We start from the raw sequence: 16295 nt of genomic DNA, 5'->3' as shown, positions 1-16295 counted from the left end.
GTTCAAAGTTACTAAGGCACACAGTGAGCGTGAACTGCATCTACACAGCCCATCACGTCAGCAAAATCAACACTTCTCACTGACACGAAAAGAACCAGAACTAATGCAAAACCAAAAAGTGTTCTCATAGTGTTGTGCTCAGAGAATTTAATTTCAGTTTTCACCACTCACCAAAATTAACTCTGAGGAAGAAAAACATGATCAAAAACAATTTTTATCTAGTTCCATATGTTATAGTGTAATGCTATAATGGGATGGAAAGTGCTGCAATAATAGCAGGGTGGCAAAGCCTTTGGCTGCAACAAATGAGAATGAGCCCAAATACAGAAGCCATGAATGGAGAAATGAAGGAAAAGAACCGCTTACCTTTGTAAGGCCTCAGGTAGGCAGGGATCTCCAGCAAGAGATTTCCTCACCTCCACTGCCAACACTTAACTGAGGTCTGGGAAGGGGATTGACCCTGGCTCCATCCCTTCCGGTCATTCAGCTACATTGCATGCACCTGAGCTCCCCTGGGTTGGCCCTGCCTTCCCACCAGGTGCTCAATCACTGCTTCAGGCTTTGCATTTCCACTACATATAGATACAAAGAGAACTGAGAACTTTTCAAAGTTCTCAAATTCTGTGAGGGACCCCAAATAATAAGAACAGTACCACACTGTGGTTTCCCAAGTGCCCTAAACAAGACAACTGAGAGAGCTTCCTTTAGGAATAATCACATCCAAATTAATAAGCACTCACAATGAAAAAACTTCTGACAAGCCATACAAAAAGTCAGCAAATTAGAGTTTGGGTGTCGTGAAAGCAGGCAATACCTGATAGCACTAATGAAATCACCAAGTTTCAGAATGACCTTCTCTCCATCTTAGGGAGATAATAACAATAACACCTTGGGAGCACTGATTCAGCCTCTCTACACCCCTTCAATTTCTATGACTGGGAAGGCAGCTGCAAGTATATTCTTATCCCAGAGGCTGTTTTTCATACTGGCAGACTGAATCAGCTTATTTTACGCAGAGGAAGAAATGTCAGTGTTTTTTTCCTCATCTACCCTTTCTGAGGCTATTATTTGTCTTAGATTTCCTGTAGGCTAGCAATGTGCATTTTGGACTGCGGCTGAGCAGGCTTTCATTGCGCTGAATAAACAGCAGCTGGAGAACCAGGACAGACAGTAGAAACTGTCCGACACGAACTTGACAGCCAGGAAACTCTCTTTAAAACGTACCTTAGCCTTTAACTCTGTCCTAGATGGGTTTTATCCATCTCACCCAAACTGAGTTCCTTCACTGATGCGGAATGTAGCAGTTCATTTAGTGAAAGCAGCACCCTAGAGAAAGCTGATGGCTGACTGTGCTCAACGAACAGTTTGTGCTGAAAGAAAATATTTGAGATTCATGTACTGTGGAAATTCTGAAATTCTACCCCGCAGGCAAACCTCCACCTTCTGGAGTCAGCTTGGAGCATTTATTTATAGTTTCAGGACAAACTGAAACCCAAAAGAGATTTGATATATTATCTTTCCTAGAATGTTCTTCTCAACAATTCAGAACCAGCCAAGGCCGTTGCTAAAAAGGTGATTATTTTCAGTTTGGAACACCCCAGACTTCTGGTATTTCACCTTATTGAGGTGTGTTTTTTTTTTAGACTCTAATAAATTAACTCTCATTACATAGGCAAATGTTCACAAAGTATTCTGCAGTCTCCAGAGGGGAAAAGCTCTTAATTAATTTACACACCAATCAGGTTTCATCTTGATAAGCACTTGTGAACTCAAACGAGTGTGGGAGTGCCTTGCCTGCGGAAGACACCAGTGGTTCTACCACCATTAGAAAACCCACACTGCAGGACCAAACTTCAACTCCATCCTACTTGTTAGAAACCATTATCAGACAAAGCACTGATAAGCACATGCTTTCTAGAAGACCACTCTGCACTTGAAAGCAATGTCAAGAAGTCGTTATCACACTGGGAGAGGCCAACCTGTAACTATTTCCTAGCAATAGGAACACAGAGAATGGAGAGATACTTCCCTTACCAGCCAATACTCTGTCTGATGCAAAATGCAACAACGTGGAATTCATCATTTGCCAGGCAGACTTCCCATCTCCAGCCTCTTTATTTTTCCAAAGTTTACCAGCAATTTTATGATTATCTTAAAATAGCTGTTTCAAAGGATTGAAAATATACGCATGGAGTCACCAGCAATTCTTTTCTTGTTAAAAAGGCATTAGCTTCTAAGTTTGCATCATCCGAAGCCAATGGGAATTCAAGTGATTAGCACCTTGCAGAACTAATCCCATTACAGCTCAATTCTGCATTTTCTGAAGTGCCCATGGAAATAATTACACTCAACATCTATAAAACATTTACAACACCATTCCTCAAACTCGGGCACAAGAGATTAGTAGCCCAGATGCCAATGACAAAGCACTGGTCATCAGTGCAATGCTACTCGTATCAAAATCTAGAAAACAAACAGAAATAAATCTGGATCTCCTAGCCGCTAAGGATAGCTTCTGACGAGCAGATACAGTAGGTGGCAACCCTTCACAAGACTCCTTAGACATCTCAAGATCAGGTATTTTAAATTAACGCCGACTCTAGCAACCTCATCTAAGAACGTTCTTTAAAATTCCAGACTTATTCCTTCAGGGAATATCAGATCACAACTGCGAGACAAGTGAAAAGCGATCCTTGTCTGTCTGTGCCACGCTTGGACAGGTCCTCGCCTGGTTATCTTTTTGTCCCAGCTGCAAGGTGGTTTCTGACTTATGTTATGCATTGCATGCGCCTCGGCGGTATCCTTCTCATTAAACACGTCACCCGCTCAGTTAGCTTGATTTCTCAGCTGCATGGTGGTTGTCTTTTGACCCTATGAATTGGAAGCAGAGAGCAGAAAGAAATGATGCAATTCCTGGCTAGGGTGATACTCTTATGGCTGCGAAAAAAAATAGAAACAGCAGTGCTGAAGCTGCTGAAAGGTTTTTCCAGAGATACATAAGATTACTCAACAAGCACCAAATCCTCAGCAAGCAACAAATCCACAAAATTATGTAGTTAGCATTCAACATTCCCTAAAGACAACATCTGCATGTAAGCAGAAAGAATGGATCTTCTTGCAGTCTGATTCAACCAACAGCAGTTCTACAGCCTTCCAGACATCACCCTTCCCATTTCTGCTGCACTGCACATTTATCTTGCGGTGCTTTAATGCACTGTTCAGGGCACTCAGCATCTCTCCAGTGGTTACAGCCTCTCACACACCCTCCACAAAACCATGCTCAGTGTTCTGACCAGAACAGGACCGCAGAACTTCACACATATACAGTCAGACATGTGCCCACTTCATCAGCATCACCTCCCGAGCCCCAGGAGCTGCAGTCACAAAGGAACATTTATCCACTGAAAGCTCAAAAAAAAGAGGTTAAGGAGAAGCATTGAGTTAAAAGTTTTATTCATTCAACATCTCACATTACAAATATTTAAAAATTATATGCATACTGGTATAAATAGTCATTTGCAAACTATTTAATAACATTAATTTTCACTAGCACTTCAACAAATGAACTCTTTAAAAAAAGTAACTTGTGTTATATAACTTAGAGTAGAACATACAAAAATATGAACTTAAACGTGAAAATGACTTTAATAAAAAATGAATTACCCTTATTTAAAATGCTATAATAAATACTACAACCTCCCCATACACAGTAAAAACTATATGGAAATTCAGCCAAGTAGTACAATTAACTGACATACTTAAATAACTTTTCCTTCTGATAATATGAGCAATACATTGGGGGGAAAAACATATTAGGGATTAGTAAAAACTAGACACCCACTTGCTAAAAGTTTCACTTCCAAAAAATATAACAAAAAAATCTGATGAAAATTATAAAAACTAATTATACTTTAAGATTTAAAAATATAAAAAATAAAACAGTTGAATACAATATTGTCCCAATTCTTACAATGCTATCACAGTAGCTTTAAAATAATAAAATAAAGCAAATGACCAAAACCTTTTATTCCATTTTTTTTTAAAAATAATCTCAAATTTACATTAGTAGAAAGATCGATTTCTGATTCTTTTCTTTAGAAACGCCAGCAAGAAAGAGGATTTACTAGAACAGTAGAAAATGACATTTTTAAATGTCTGCAATTAAAAACAAAGAATTACACTGCAAAGATCTTCCAGAAGTCTGAAATAGGTATTGCACATAACTTGAAGTTAACTTGCCACAATTCATCACATTCAAGTTTTAAATCACCTTTTAACAGAAGGTTTCAACTCCTCTAAAAACAAAAGGGGTGAATTATCAAGTCTTTCCAACAGCATCCTTAGAAAACGCTAAATTCATTCACTGCAAGTTTTAAATTTGCATTCTGCAGAGGTCTGTGTATGGAGAAGTAGATACTATACCAAAAAGCACGGGGCAGTGGGGTTCCTTTACATACAAAATAATCAGAAACACTTTATTTTACATTGCAAAAATAACCATGTAATTACTCTGTAACTACACTGTAAATACATGGCCGGTGCCATGCTAGTGTGATAAAACTACATGCTCATCAACCCCTTGCAAATCGAAGTGATACCCTAAGACCGGTAAACTAATTACATGTTCATTATGTTTGGAGCTACATGGTAACCCCAACTACAAATCCCATGTAATCAGAAGGACGTGCCGTCACTACTTAAGTACAGAGTAATGCCTATAATTGTTTATGCCTTGTAAATCGAAGTGTAACCAAATAATCTGTAAACACGCTTGTCACACAATCACAAGTGAATATTAGTAGAATAACAACTTCTTACATTAGTCATGCATACTAACATTACGCGCCTGCCACCTAGCAGGCTCTCTTTTATTCTTTAAATATAATTTAAAAGAGTAGACACATTTCTGCATCAAACACCTAACACCGATTCTGTATTAATATTAAAAATGGCTAAACATTCACCAAAAACGTCTGCATTTGTGTATCATCTTTAAAAACTCAGTAAGAAGCGGTAGACAATTTTGATGTTTCTTTGCTTTTAAATCCTACGCTATACTTATGCATTTAAATTTCAGGGTCTAAAGACAGTGTCATTTGTCACTTTCATGCTTTTCTTCTTTAATTCTCAACTTTACATATACTATTTCTTAAATTATATGTACACCAAATACCTGGTGCTGGGCTAAGATGTTTAAGCAACATGCTTTCTTTTCTCTGCAGATTCTAAAATAGCATTGCCAGTGCACAACATCCATAATTCAAAATGTATGCAGAGCACTGAAATGTATAAAAAGCAGAATATAAGAAAATAAAATTTATTAAAATTATTTATATTAAAAAATGAAGTATATGAAGATCTCTCAGTAATAAAAGTACAAAAAGCTACTCTTTGCAATATGAAAAATTGAGGTATTGCATAAAGAGATATCCCGTCAGTGAAAAGTGTGCCTAAAAATGCTCACTGTTGGAAAAACAAGATATACAAAAGTAGTGCATAACAAATATACATTATGTGCATGACAAAATAAGTTAGCTACAAAAACACTGTACCGAAATTCAGCAGGTCATGTACAAAGGGAAAATTATTATTCAAAGCTAGTTCTCAAACAGTGTTATTTCTCGTAATGGTAACCCATCTCACCTGTTTACTGGGTAGGATCGGCACAATAGCACACCCCAAGCCACCTACAAGCATTAAAAAAATTAAAGGAACATTCCAACTCTAATTATGTACTTCAGAGAAAAAAAAGTCCCTGACAATCTACACAAGAGCACTCTGCATTTGCATTACTGTTGTCAATATTTTCAGGGATTTCATTAAAAGCAGCTCCCTTTCTATACTTGACTAATAGACAGCAAATGTCTCCATTTTGACCTTTGGAACTCGAGAAGGTTCATTAAAGCCTGTATTGAAAATAAAAACTGCTTCTCATAAAGATAGTCTGGGCTGGGGGACGGGACGAGGGGGCCGGCGAACGCTTTCGGCGCAGCAGATGTTTCCCAAGCAGTGCTGAGGCAAGTCTTTGGTCTGAGAGAATCTAGGATGGTACCACGCCAGTCGGGCGGTTTAGAAGATTGCCACTGAACCTGTTTGGTTGCACACTGCTAAAGAGTAGTTTCAGAAGTTGGCCGGGGCTTTAGTTCAAAAGTAAAAAAATTATGTTCAGAACTACTCCTTCATTCAGCCATTTCAAACTAAACCCCTGCACCCACTCTTTATCATTCATTAACATGTACTGTGTTAATGCTTCTCAAGGTAGAATTTGTTTATAATAAAGCAGGCATTAACTTAGCAATGCTGGCACTTCAAATACCTGTGTTTCTCTATTTTTCCATATTAAGTTCTGAAGAAGAGGAATTTTAGCTGGGATTCTTTCTACAAGAAGAGTAAGAAAGGCATATGCATGCTTGCACTGTTTCATGCACAAAACAGCGCAAAACGAGACCTGGAAACTATGGAGGTTCATGCCTTCTGTTACAACTAAGTTAGAGAGTATTCAAAACTAACTTTACATCCATGATGGGAAACCAGTAAGCAGCCGATTTTACTTTGTGTGACACACTGGAATATCAAAACTTCAGTAAAAATTAGTGATATCCTTGAGGTATCTTAAGGTTTTCTAGTTTTTCATGTCAAAATGGAGAGCAAAGGCTGGCCCCTGATGAATGTTAGTACATTAGGATATAGAGTTATATATAGCCATCAAAAATAAAATCTATATATTTAATCCTTCAGGAGAGGAAACGCCAGTTAACTAGTTGTCATTACTCTAGCTTTGGTTGGACTTCTAGGGCTGTAACCAGACAATTGAATTCTCTTAAACATAAAGGAAAAAAAAGTGCACTCCCCCCTCAGTAGTAACTTTACTCAACTTTTACATTCAGGAATTCTTAAAATGTAATAATTTTGATGAAAATATAGTAAGCTCTGCCTATCTCATTACTAATTTGGATGTGGGTGGTAGTCAGAGGCAAGGTCAGATATACACCGAGCAAAAATTTCAGCCTCAAAACCCTGAAAAGATTAAAGAAAGAAAGAAGGAAAGAACGAAAGAACTATCATTATTAAAACGCTGCTTCAACTTTACTCATGCATTTTTGTTGCTTTAAACATGCTCTTTCCTGTTGATAGGTAAACGCTAACTTCAGCTGTTGCTGGAAAAATCCAAAGTCAAAACAAAACGAGAGGCAAAAACAGGCTTCCCTGGGGAAAAGTGTCAGAACAGACTTATAGTGTTATTGTTACACGGTTATTTTAATAAAAGTATTCTTATGTTCTTTATTAACAATAATTTAATTAAAAAACCAAAATACTCTATTGTTTCAATTCTCTTTTCTTAATATTTTTCTCTCCTCTAAGAAAATGTTGCATGAAATTAAGTGTTCTCTCCCTAGTAAAGACAAGAGAATGCAACTCACTTGCAACATGTTATCAATACGAAAAGGAGTTCCCAATACAGTTTTCAATGACAAGGTTCTACAAAATACCCATATTATAGGTCATTCTTTCATTATACTATTGTTAAATTACAGACTACTACAAAAAGGACATGCTATCTTGAATAAGAGAAAGGGCAGGGTGGGTAGGGACAATCAGGATAACAGAAGAGTGCACTTAATTTGAGGCCTGCATATGAGCGCTGCAGCGATCATTTAGTTCCAGCGGAATGAAATATGTCTTGGGCGATCTCCTCCCTCCTTCACCAGGGGCTTGTGGAATTCCCTGCCAGCGCGTGAATGGATAGCAGCCCAGCAATATTCACAGTAATACTGCAGACAGGTAACATTAGCACAGAAAAATGGAGCAAATTTTCCACCGCAACGGGCCCCCTGACATTCATCACAAAGCTGATCGTCCAAGACATATGGCTTAACTTCCACCTGCATACAGAAAATGAGAAGAAAGTTTACAATTCTTAATTACAACGCAGATGAAGACAATTCCACAACATATACTATTTGCATTCTAGCAGGGAACAACACAGACAAGAAGTAAATGCCAAAACTCATAGGCGCTTAATGCGAGAACAATCTTGTTCCCGCTGCATTCCTTGATCCTTCAAAAAGCACCACAGAATCCAATGCTCAGCATCAACAGTTTCACACAAGCTGTCATTTGCAGAAAGGAACAATCAACATGTGGCTGTAGAACTGATACACACAGATTCACATCAGAACGCTGGAGAATTCTGGGGATTTATTTTTAAGTAGCGTGATGCACAACCAAGCTCCTACCCGTTCAGGTAGGAACGTCAACTGTTTACACAACACTGCCTGCAGATTAAAAGCAGTTTGCAAATTTCAATGTCTGAATGCCCGGCTTTAAAAAAAAAATCATTATCTTCAATAAACAGCACATCTCTGTTCTCTTTTTCTGTGGCTTTGTCCACTCAACAGAAAGAGACCCACCTACTCTTGCTGGTATCAAATACAAGGCTTAAAATGGGACTGATGACCATCTACTTAGTTGGCATGAAGGGCCAGATGAGCAGCAGACAAGAAAGAAGAAACATTTAAGTTCTTAATTGATAATGACTCACAGGAACTTACCAGCTGGTGCTACAAGGATACATCTACGCTTCAACATCTGCAGGCTACTAGCTTTTAATCTAGGCATTTGCATACCAAGAACAAACCCCTGCCCACAGTGCAGAATGCTGACTGTGTGACAGGAAGGCGAGGCTCGCTGCTCTCAGTATACAAGCTGGCTGGAGTACAGCTCGTTTAGACATGCCTACATGTTCAAATAGCATTGCCATCCCTTACAGGCTGGGTTTCACCTCATAACCAATAACCACCTCTGCTCCTGTTCCTTCACTCCCTAGGACTATGAAAGGTCCATCAGAAGCACAGCAACAAACCTTAAACCTCACCGTAAAGAAGCACACAAACAAGTTCCTGTCCTGATAGTGTTTGTGAGCCCTCCCTTAAGCCTGTGCCATCAGGCATTTTCACAACCATTCCCAAATATCCAGACAGCAACTGGTGTCTCTATGTCGTCCTGCTATTTCTGCATCTGCTTACGGATGGCTCCTTCTTCAACTCACAAATCTCAGCTGTATGACAGCTGATTCACATTCACATAGCATTTTAAACTCACCCAATCCTAAGAGGCTCCAGAGGAGACACTGCAGTAGGTTTATGTCATTTGTGCTTACAAACTACTTGAGAGACAACACAGCAATCTTTTCCCTCCTTCTTTTTTTCCTCTCCCATTGATAATGTTTCTCAAACACTCCTCCACACCAGCTCAGAAGAATAGATTTACAAAAGAGTAGCAGAAGACTGAAGAGAAGGAGACTTCACTTTCTCCCTTTGTCATCTATTTTGCTAAGCAGTTGGAGGTTGGGTACTCAGTGGTGAGCTAAGAGGACAAAATACAGCTATGCTGTGCTGACCTCCTTAACATGGCAGCTCTGCAGCTTTACTGTGCTTGAATGTATGTGTTCAGAGGCTGGCTTAGGCTGCAACCTAAAGGCCACACTACAGCACGGGTAATTATACCTCTGCTTGCTTTAGCCTGTTACTGCACCACTGGTTTCTCTACAAGTCTATAAACCACAGGTATGAGTCAGAGTCCTCAACACATTTATTCAGTGTGTGCTATAGTGCACAGGACCAACATGGCCTGCATTTCTTACCTGTGCTGGCTACGTGGAGGATTTACAAGAAGTACCTTAAAGTACAGCAACTTCATCAGGCACACTTAGGGTGGCAGCACACAGCAGAAGCTCAGTAGCAGTGGGCTCTGCAGGCCACTGAGCATTTACTTTGCACTACCTCTCTGAAGGCACATCTATCAGCAGCACCTCCTTGCCTAATTTTACAGCAAATCCCTTCTTGTTATTACTTTCATTTTTATTTGTACAGAAAAACTTAATTAGAGAAAAAAAAAAACCAACAAAACAAATAGCAAGTAATTAATAAATAGCATTATTCCCATTGTTGCCTTTTTATATCTTTTATGCAACCAAACGCTCTTATAACGAATCCTCTGAACATTTATCTCCCCATGGCTTTTCTGAACACACAAAATGGGGAAATACAGAGGAGGAGAGAAGGAAGGGGAAACAGATTGCAGAATACTTGCCAGAGTTCACAATTACTTAAATTTCTAGTCCCGACAGCTTCAATGGACCTATTCACCCAAATGTCTGCTTATGCAAGCAGAAGTTGCACAAGGGCAGCCCAAATTATTTGTTCAAAGCCATACAGAATTTATTTCAGAGCCAAGATCAGAACAAAGACATTCCATCTCACAAGCCCTGAGACAAACAGTTGTTCTACCCAAGCTTTATAGCCAAGGGAGAAGTGAAATGATAATCAGCTCATCAGCCAAGTTGGGGTATTTCTTCTGTAGTGATACTAAAATTGAAATAAATAGTGACAGTCATGTAAGGAAAATTCAGAGACAAAGCACCAGTGAGAACAATAGATATAGAGATCTCAGTTTCTCAAAATTGAGGCCCAAAGATCATTGCAATGGACAAAGTCACATTTGATATAGATGAGGGCAGACACTAGCAAATTACAGATCTTGTCAGCATATTTCTTTAATTTATGTTAACAAATTAAGCAATAAATACTTATAGATTATCACTGAAACAATTAACTGGGCAGCTTTTACATGAGACGAGCAGGATGATTGTGAGGCTGTAATGCCTGCTGAAGAGTTCACAATGCATTACTTGATGTTCTTCAGAACCGCTCAGCATACAATGCATAACAGCAGAGCTTTATTCTGCCCATTCTCTACTAAGATGCAGAACAGGAGTAAAAACCGCTCCACCCTTAGCAGATACCCTCCTCCCTGACATTATACAAACACTACAAGTGCAAATCCTTGCAGTGGGAGTACATGACGAGCGTAATATTCTTATAAAAGGGCAAGGCAGCTGACATGCTTCCCATTATGCTAAGCAATTTGAGAAAGTCAGCTTCACAGTTGCCTCCCACGTTCCAGAAGAAATAGCTTTGCACCACTCCATCATTTTTATTCTGTGTTGTATCTTAGTGGCACAGTCTAGCCTTAAATATACAATGCATCTGATACAACATTTACAGTCTTCACAATGACACACATTTACATGGAAAGCCACTTCTAGAGAAGGCACTGAAAAAAAATAGAATACACTTGAAGACCTTACCCGTTTATCTATCTCTCCATGCTGCAGCTGAACAAAGCGAGCGCTGATAGCAGCTATGTAACTCTGTTGATTAGAAAATGCAACCCGCCCAGCTCCTTTTGGGTACTTCAGCTCAGGGTCTGTGTCAATTCCAGCATAGCACACCCCTCCATAGAGTCGATCCATTATCATTGCAAGTTCCACTAAACCAGAAAGGAAAATGAAACAGTGTAGGCTTGGTTATTTTTTCTCCCCCTCTAAAAGCATCCAATGCGACAGTTCATTTGTATCCATGTGCCCCACTGCAAGTGTCAGGAACACTTCATAGTTCATTTGCTGAAGTAACTTCTCTCCCCCCTTGCTCCCCAAATCAGACTGCATATTCAACATGCCCAGTGCTGCGGAACACGCAGTGTACCTGCTCGTAAAGGCCGAGGAACACCACCAACAAAAATGGTTTTTCGTGGGTCAAGAGGCTGTGAACCATCCATAACAAAATCACTATCACTAAGGTTCCAAGGCCGGATCTGAACCTATGGACAAAAAGCCTTTTTTTTTTAACCATTCACAATTCAAGGTATATCAGTAATATAACTTAAAACAGTATTCTACAAAGTAGAAAGCCTCCTAAACTACACTATTTTTAACTCCCTATTCAGCAATCATTTCCCAAAACGAAACGTTAATAAGCTCCACTTGATTGTACCAAATTTCACCACTTCCTTGTTACCCACATTTCTGGGAAAAAAAACCTCACCCCTTACTTACGCATTTACTTAATCGTGGCCAAACGGTGCTGTGTGAACCACACTACTGCACACGTATCTTCACTATTCGAGTTGGTCTAGGCAAGTGTAAGCACCAGACCAGTGTTATCTCAATGGAACAGGCTCAAATGTGTGTGTTTATTTACTATGACAAACTAGCAGCTTTATATTTACCTACTGCTGGCTGAATTTGAAGTGCAAGAATATGACAGAAGTCTCCCAGCTATTAACAGACTTGCATCAGTCACAGAGTCATTTATATTAATAATGTACAGCTCTGTGCCATATTATGCTTTTTCTATTTGTCTCTGTCAAAACAGGTTGCATGCAACACTACACATAATATTACAATTTTATTGCATAAGAAGGACAAAATACCTGCCTGAAAATATATTTATTACATCAAAGTTGAAATTCAGCAAACCTTTTTCTAACAAAACTGAGAATTGTAACTAGACTTCAACACTTCCTGATGCCTACTTTAAAAATATGTTATTCATCTTTCTGAAAACTTAATTTGGCAATTTGGGGAAATTTAAACATTAGCATTCTGAAGACAGGAAAAACAAAAGGCACCTGAAGAGTACAATTTCTGGTTATCATACAAGAATTGTGCAGGCCCTGAAAATTTTACCTACCGGTTTGTCTTTGATAGTGGGGCTGGAAACACAAAGATAGAGCTTTCCATCTTCTTCAATACATGCATCAATCAGTGCCTGCACAGAGCTCTCATCTTGGAACAGCAAAAATGCGTATCCTACCAAAAGGGAAAACAAGCACATAATTTCTTTCCTCTATTCACCTTAGAGTACAGTAACTTAACCCAAAATTATGTTTGGCACCGTGTCATCATGCTACTGTATGATAAAGGACAAACTTCAAGATGCCCTCGCACCTTCCCATCTGAACTTCCTGCAAGCCCTCTCACAGTCACGAAGGAAAGAAGGGAGGGAGATTGCTGATCAACACATTCTCTCCCCATTTCCTTTGAAAAAGAAAAGCCAGTAGTAAGAACTGAACAAAAGCCACAGCTGTGGAGGCATGCTTCCCAGCACGGCTGTTAATATAAGGTGCTAGTACTCTCTGGCATCTGTGAACAGTATTTAGCTGCTTTACAGAAAACTAGCCTTGATTATTATTACAAAAGCAAGTAAAGCAGAATGAGGAACAACAGGAAAAAAAAAAAAAAAGAAGAAAGAAAGAAAAGGAAAACCAAATAAAGTAACAACAGGAAGTTAGGGAATAATTGTTTTAGTGCAGAATAATTGCAAAGCCCATTCTAAAATCAGTTTATAACCCAAGGATTCATCATTCGTTCTCATAAACTTTGGTCATCACCACAAAAGTCTCTTTTGAAGTTGAGCCTTATCAAGAAAAATGAATTCTAGAACAATGATACCATTATCAGATATTTACCCTTAGGAGGAAAATAAGATTTGCTTTCTGCCTTGTGTGGCCAGTCTACAATCAAAGGTCCAAAGCGACGAAAGCTAGCAGTGATCTCATCTACACAGAGAGGAAAAAGGCATGAACTGAAATTAAAATCAGTTGACTGCAAGACAATTGAAAAACACAGACTTCATTTAGCTTCACTACATAAACAAACATGCCGTAGCCCTAATGGTTTACCAAATCATAGAAGTGCTTACTAGCTGATGGGGCATCTTTAGGACAAGTCAGAACACATGTTACAAAACAAGACAGTTCAAAGATCCATCTTTTATTTTTACTGTTGATCTCAAACCCACTAATAAACAGAAACTGAATCTATACAGCTATCATAACACAACTTCAACTATTCTGCCACAGAGTTTAAAGGCAACTTGCTGACTTGCTAGTAAGCAACCAGCTCTGTCAGTGGGTCTTAAAAATGCAGGAAGACAGGAGAAAAATGATCAGCCTATCACAGGAGTCAGTCACACCTGTTCATACTGCTTGTCAGTATGCAAATACTGACATCAGCAGCAAATACTGTCTGAGTGTGACCTCCACCTAATACAGAGAGAACTTCCACAACAGTGTTATGCAACATTATAGGAGAGGTGGCAAACAACATATAACTATAGCAAGAAGCAACTCTTGCATCCATTTCAAATTTGCCTTCCACCTAAAGTTGCTGGTAAAAACGTGCATATGCTAGTCCTGTGGGAATCCTCTAGTTACAGTTCTTGTTGAAAGTGACTGTTCCCTTCTCCACAAAAGACATTTGAACCATCACCAGTTGAAGTTCTCTGAACAAGAATTTTTCATTAAAAAAGGAAACAAAAGGAACAAAGTTTCTGTCGCTGGAGCGCCACCTAAATTGGCACAAGGCTTAGCTGAATTCTGCTCAAGGTGCTACAGACCCTCCTGCAGCAGCACAGTGTTGGGGTTAGAAATCTGAAAAGGTGCTACTGGTTGTGTTCCTTTCAGTCTGCTTATACCTGCTGATGACACTGATAATGAAATAGCAGCTCACAAGCCATAGTACTGACAGCTGCATCAGAAATGCACCCAGGAAAAGAAGTGTGTCAAGGTTACGTGGTGATGAAGATATTAAGCAAAGAAAACATTACTTATTACATCTCTACTCCTGTAACAAATCTTCATCTAGAATGGTAGTAAGACAAATTTCATTTCAAATTACATTACATAAAATGCATCTTAGAATTACAGTCAGAAAAAGTTCAGACTCAGGTGTGAGACACTTCAAATTACATCGTCCTTTTTCTAATTCACACTCGTGCATTTAGCAAGAGGAGAGCTGACGTGAAGCAACTCTGACACATTCAAGCTACCCTCCCAGCACACTTTTAGCAAAGGCTTTGTGCCTCGATAACTCAGCTTCACACAGACAGAACTATTTGTCTCATCTGTTTTTAAATCAACAAAAGTGACAAAGACACAAACAACAACAACAAAAAAAACTGTAATAAGATTTTCCCCTTGTAAACATCATGTTAGACTTGACCTTTTAAATGCTGAAGGAATAAGTTATGTTAAACAGGATAAATGCAGCTCTTATGTTGGATGTGACAGTCAGGTTGTCATGCTGCAGTAATACAAACTGCAGTGCATTACAAGCTCTCTCCCTGACGAAAAGTGGGGATTAAAAGTAATTCTGTGATTGGAGAAAAAAATAAAAGCAGCTTTGTGGATTTACACTTGAAGTTCTTGTAGCCACCCCCATGTCATGCTCTATGCACACAAAAACCGGAACCTTCTGATGAAAAAAAGCTTCACCACAACTGTGACCCTCACCACGCACATGTTAGAAGCCACACATGATCACACCACAGGATGTGATCAAGGCTAAAAATCACCTCTATGAAACCATACATAAACCTCACATATGAATTAAGTTACATACACCTTACAAATCTACTAGAAATCCTTTCCCTACTACTAGCTTCTGGTGCATACAAAATGACTGCAAAGTACTGTGACTTTCAACAGGGGATATTTACTTGTTTATTGTTGCACCACCACCCCTTTTTTATACCTCTTATATTGCAAACTTCAGTTACACGTGTGATAACGTAAGGTTTTGTTCTTCAGCAGCAAAACAATGTCATAGCCAAAACTAGCCTGAATGATCTCACATTTGCCACGGAGTAAAAGTGGCAATATCCAAAACCTTATTGACACATCAAAGCTCTTCTGTAGAGTTAGAAAAACATTCCTGCAGTCAATTAACAGACAAAAGTTTTCACACCGCTTTTCTGCCATTAAGCCAAAAGGAGCTGCTGGGTAAGATTTTCGGGGCGTACCTTCATCGATGTCTGGGGGCAGCCCACCAACAAAGACCTTCCGGGAATAGCGCTCCACTCGCTCCCCATTCTGATGGGAGAAGCAGTGAGGTGACCCCAACCCACTGTGCAGAGTCTGATCGCCACGTCCGTCATCCAAGAACCCGTCTTCCATTGGAAACAGCGAAGACTGACCTGAAGAGGGGGTTAAAAGAAAAAGAAGGAAAAAACATACTAACAGAACAAAGCACAAACTGTTTTAATAGGTACTAATGCATATTAATGTTTTTGTGTTGGCAGCAGAACTGTTTGCAGTCTTCCCTTCTAATGAGCAATTCTGTTCTTGATTACATATGACTCTCAAAGTTTTCATTATCGTTCAGTAATTCAAATGTATTATTTCAGAGAAAAGGTCACGACCTCCTTCATAAAGGCACCACAACTAACAGAAATTTGAAACAAAATGGTACTTCAAATGGATGCTCAGACTGACTACTTTCCATAAATGTCATGTTTCTAATTAAAATTCTTTTAAAAGAACTTTCAAATGAAAGAGAATAAAAGCCCCACTTTCCCCACATCCCCACCTCTTTTTAGGGAGTTTCCCAATAGCAGACACTAGAACCTAAGCTGTACATAATTGCTTCCCAGTGAACAGCTTCTTACAAGGCA

General features: G+C 39.1%; 1 protein-coding gene across 1 annotated transcript in view; it reads right to left on the bottom strand.

The window, feature by feature from the left end:
• Positions 1–3436: 3436 nt before the first annotated feature.
• CPEB4 (cytoplasmic polyadenylation element binding protein 4) overlaps positions 3437–16295 on the bottom strand; it is a 38429-nt gene continuing 25570 nt past the window's right edge. The window contains exons 3-8 of the mRNA XM_042880770.1: positions 15645–15818; positions 13312–13401; positions 12534–12652; positions 11547–11661; positions 11150–11331; positions 3437–7883 (exon numbers count right to left, since the gene is read on the bottom strand). Coding sequence (XP_042736704.1) covers positions 7656–7883; positions 11150–11331; positions 11547–11661; positions 12534–12652; positions 13312–13401; positions 15645–15818 — 908 coding nt within the window. The 3' untranslated portion in view covers positions 3437–7655. The remainder of the gene's footprint in view (positions 7884–11149; positions 11332–11546; positions 11662–12533; positions 12653–13311; positions 13402–15644; positions 15819–16295) is intronic.

This window comes from Lagopus leucura, unplaced genomic scaffold, assembly GCF_019238085.1.
Source record: "Lagopus leucura isolate 7727_CA_CO unplaced genomic scaffold, USGS_WTPT01 Super-Scaffold_100027, whole genome shotgun sequence".
NCBI lineage: Eukaryota > Metazoa > Chordata > Aves > Galliformes > Phasianidae > Lagopus > Lagopus leucura.
This window is presented reverse-complemented; position numbering and strand designations above follow the sequence as displayed.